Source organism: Lycium ferocissimum, chromosome 11, assembly GCF_029784015.1.
Source record: "Lycium ferocissimum isolate CSIRO_LF1 chromosome 11, AGI_CSIRO_Lferr_CH_V1, whole genome shotgun sequence".
NCBI classification, from domain to species: domain Eukaryota; kingdom Viridiplantae; phylum Streptophyta; class Magnoliopsida; order Solanales; family Solanaceae; genus Lycium; species Lycium ferocissimum.
This window is the reverse complement of record NC_081352.1, coordinates 5,170,369-5,173,785: the sequence shown is the minus strand read 5'-3', so window position 1 is coordinate 5,173,785 and position 3,417 is coordinate 5,170,369. Positions and strand designations below refer to the sequence as shown.

The 3,417-nt window shown below is 41.0% G+C and overlaps 1 protein-coding gene and 1 non-coding gene across 2 annotated transcripts; one reads left to right on the top strand and one right to left on the bottom strand.

Annotated features, from left to right (window-relative positions):
• Positions 1–826: 826 nt before the first annotated feature.
• LOC132038015 (eukaryotic peptide chain release factor GTP-binding subunit-like) lies at positions 827–1,924 on the bottom strand. The gene is made up of 3 exons (XM_059428737.1): positions 1,861–1,924; positions 1,274–1,755; positions 827–1,177 (listed from the first exon to the last, which is right to left on the bottom strand). Exons 1-3 carry the CDS (start codon positions 1,922–1,924, stop codon positions 827–829), a joined length of 897 nt encoding a protein of 298 aa, XP_059284720.1.
• Positions 1,925–1,940: 16 nt separating this feature from the next.
• Positions 1,941–2,046, top strand: LOC132038732 (small nucleolar RNA R71). The gene has a single exon (XR_009410215.1). It is a non-coding gene; the product is annotated as a small nucleolar RNA R71 (small nucleolar RNA).
• Positions 2,047–3,417: the final 1,371 nt, after the last annotated feature.

Below are 3,417 nucleotides of genomic sequence, written 5' to 3'. Positions count from 1 at the left end.
TTCTGCACCCCGTATGTATGATTTGTCTTTCAGATACAAGTACCTTGACATTCTGGTTATCATGTTCACTGTCCGTACTCCTTATTTCGGTTATGATCTCGTTTTCTGTATTCCATGCTTTACATGCTCAGTACACATTCCGTACTGACCCCCTTTCTTCGGGGGTTGCATTTCATGCCGCGCAGGTACACCCAGACGAGCTGAAGACATTAGTAGAAGATGTTCCAGCGGGTTTGGCGAGCTCCATTTCCTCCAGAGTACTGCCGAGTCAGGATGTTTATGTTATGAGAGTTTGTTCTATGTTAGAGACTTTGCAGACAGAGTCATGTATATAGTATGTCAGTTTGTGAGCGGCTCCATAAGCCGATGTACTGTTACGCATTATTTTTGCAGATTTTATACGATTATAGACTTCGTTTGATTTGAAAAAGTATGAAAAGTATATTTGATTTCCGCAAACCTTTCATGATGTATTTATGTTATGATCTACGGGTCCATTATGATTTGAGTGTTATGAGAGTCAGCGGGTTCGCTCGGCCCTAGGTAAGGGTCGGGTGTCCATCACACCCTATCGGATTAAGGGTGTGACAGCCCTAGGATCTCCCTTTTTCTGAACAGTAGTTGTTGAAATGATGGAACTCACAGTGTGAGTCAAACTCATAATTTTATGTTGCACCGTTTTCTTCTTGGTCGGCAGGTCCTTCAAATATTTAGCAAAATTGGGCATCTCCTTAACAGCTTCCAAGAAGGGAAAATTCAGAGATAACTACTTCAACTGATCATAAAATTTCTCGAACTTAGAATCTTCCTTCTTCTTCACCAACCTTTAAGGAAAGGGAGGTTTAGACTTGAAATGAGTCAAAGGGTAGAGAGCCCCTTTCACAGTTTGCTTGTTCATGTCATCAGCCTCCTTCACAATCTTTGAAATATCAGCAACCTTCTCGTCAGTCAGATTCTCATCAATAATAATTGGTGCTTCAGACTGCACCTCTTCTTCTTCATCTATCGGCTCAAGCTCAACAACCTTCTTATCAAAACTTTGGAGTATTTTACCACTCCTAGTACTGATAGTGAACACACGGTCTACACCGCCTCCCCCGTTCTTCGAATTTGAAACAGTGTCACTCGGAAGTCCTCCGTTTTTAGGAGGGTGCTGCTCTCTAGAAATATCCCGTATCTGTGACTCAAGCTTCTAAATAGTTGTTGTATGGGAACCCATGATCTCTGTTAGCCCAGATAAAGTCCTCTCAAACTTTGATTGATTTGCCAGAACCTTCTCAAGCATTGCTTCAACCCTCGAACTACCTTGCTCTGTTGATTGCCCTTCCGGTGGTATATAAGGATTGGAACTCTTGTTCCCAAAATTATTGCTATTGTTGTAGCTCCCTTGGTTCATACTACCATAATTATTATTGTAGTTCCCAGAGTTGTTGTTGTAAGCACCCTGACCCTGCTGAGGTCTCCATTGATTCTGATTCTGGTACCCACCTTGGTAGTTTTGTCTTTGATAACCCCCTTGAGAAATATTCACATAGTTAGCATCTTCTACCTGCATAGGAGGTCCCTCGTGAAACGGGCCCTCTTGGGTCTGGTACATCCCTCTCGGCATACTTGGCTCATCCTCACAAATATTTACCTTCTTAATCTGGGTCTCATCAAACTTCTTGGTTATCAAGGAAATATTCATTGCAAGCTCAAACAATGTTTGCTGGGTATCTTGATTCTCCTTTACCATATTCTGGATCATGACACTACCTTAAGGCACCACATCAGCATTGTTTGAGTGCCAAGCCTGATTGTGCGTAGTCAGCCTGTCAAGTATGTTGGTCACTCGTCGGTAAGATTTATTCATAAAACTACCATCAGCTGCATTATTTGCAATTGATTGCGTCACTGGATCCAGCCCTCGATAGAACTTCTCCATTAATATGTTCTCCGAAAAATCATGATTTGGAATTTTCCGCAAATACTCCTTAAATCTCTCCCAAGCTTCATATAACTATTCCCCCGGTCGCTGCTTGAATTCATAGATCTTGTCACGAATCTCAGCCTTCTTGCTAGGAGGATACCACTTCTTGAGAAAGACTGATACCATTTCTGCCCATGTCTTAATAGAATTTCGGGGCACCATCTCGAACCATGCTTTTGCATCTCCGGCTAAGGAATATTTGAACAGCCTCAGCCGAGTAGCATCTTGTGGAATGTTGTTTTGGATGTGATTAGCACACACATCCACAAAATTCTGCAAATGATGCTGAGGGTCATTCTCGGTAGAGTTTCGAAATTAGCCCTCAAGCTTCAACAACTGGTATAGAGAGGAGTCAAGTTTTACACTTGCAACTCAAACTCGAGGATGAACAATAGCAGATGCATATTCCTCCTCCGGAATAAGATCAGTGAAAACATTTTCTTCATCTGATTCATTCGCCTGATTATTCAATCGATTCCCCTGGTTACCAGCACGTTGGTTTTGCTGATTTTGATTCATGTTCGCCTGGTTTACAAGGAATAGGAAACAAGGTGCGATCGAATAAGCAAAATACTTTGATCAAAGCAAATACTATTTAGTAATTTCAAAACTGTATTCCCCAGCAACGGCGCCAAAATTTGATACGCTCAAATTATATCTTTAATTAGTGTAAAGCGGACGATGTCAAATATAGTAACCCAACTAGGTTGGGGTGAAATCCCAAAGGGAATATGGTGTGAAAAGGTTACTAAACTCGTAGAATGCTTAATTTAGGTCTAATGTCTTAATTCGATGATTTTTTTAAAACTTGGTTGTTTATGACTAATAGCTATATAATTTCTTTGGATTGTAATATATGGTAAAAGAAACCAAGGTTGTGTCCTCGTTAGATAATGTCACGACTCCACTAGAGGGACATAACGAGTACCCGGAGCTGACTACCGAGCACCACCTATCAGGCTTATCATCAAACCCAACTTGAACATACGCCATCTCAACATAAGCTTATCATGAACGAACTTCGAATATCTCTCAAAGCATAAATGTACATAAGCCCACGAGGCTACAAAATGATATACAAAATATACACCGAAGAGGTCACATAACATCTACTACCCACATATATGTATCTACGAGCCTCTAACTGGAGCACTGAGATCATAAGTATCACACCCCCAAGTTTCGGTGCATTGAGATTTACTAGGAGTTAGCTAGTTAACTATAGACACCGGAGTATTGTCGAAGGGATACAAGAGTCCGAGTTCGTGTAATAGGTTACGGAAGGGAAGTTAAGGATAAGGCCATTTTCCGGTTTTGATTTAATGCGCAAGTCGCTTACAAATATCATTGACCTGGAATATTAAGGGCAAACTTGGAATTTGGAAACTATTATATTTCAAGGATTAAGTGTACATGTGGACAAGGTGACTAGGCAAGCAAGAAAAATG

Bases quoted from the DNA above. Each gene is read 5' to 3' on its own strand.
- LOC132038015 (XM_059428737.1), bottom strand. From the start codon at position 1,924: ATGGAGAAGTTCTATCGAGGGCTGGATCCAGTGACGCAATCAATTGCA. The intron at 1,756-1,860 runs GTAGTTTTATGA...TGGTGCCTTAAG, and splicing joins TGCAAATAATGCAGCTGATG to GTAGTGTCATGATCCAGAAT. The intron at 1,178-1,273 runs GTTCTGGCAAAT...CTTGAGTCACAG, and splicing joins TTGAAGCAATGCTTGAGAAG to ATACGGGATATTTCTAGAGA.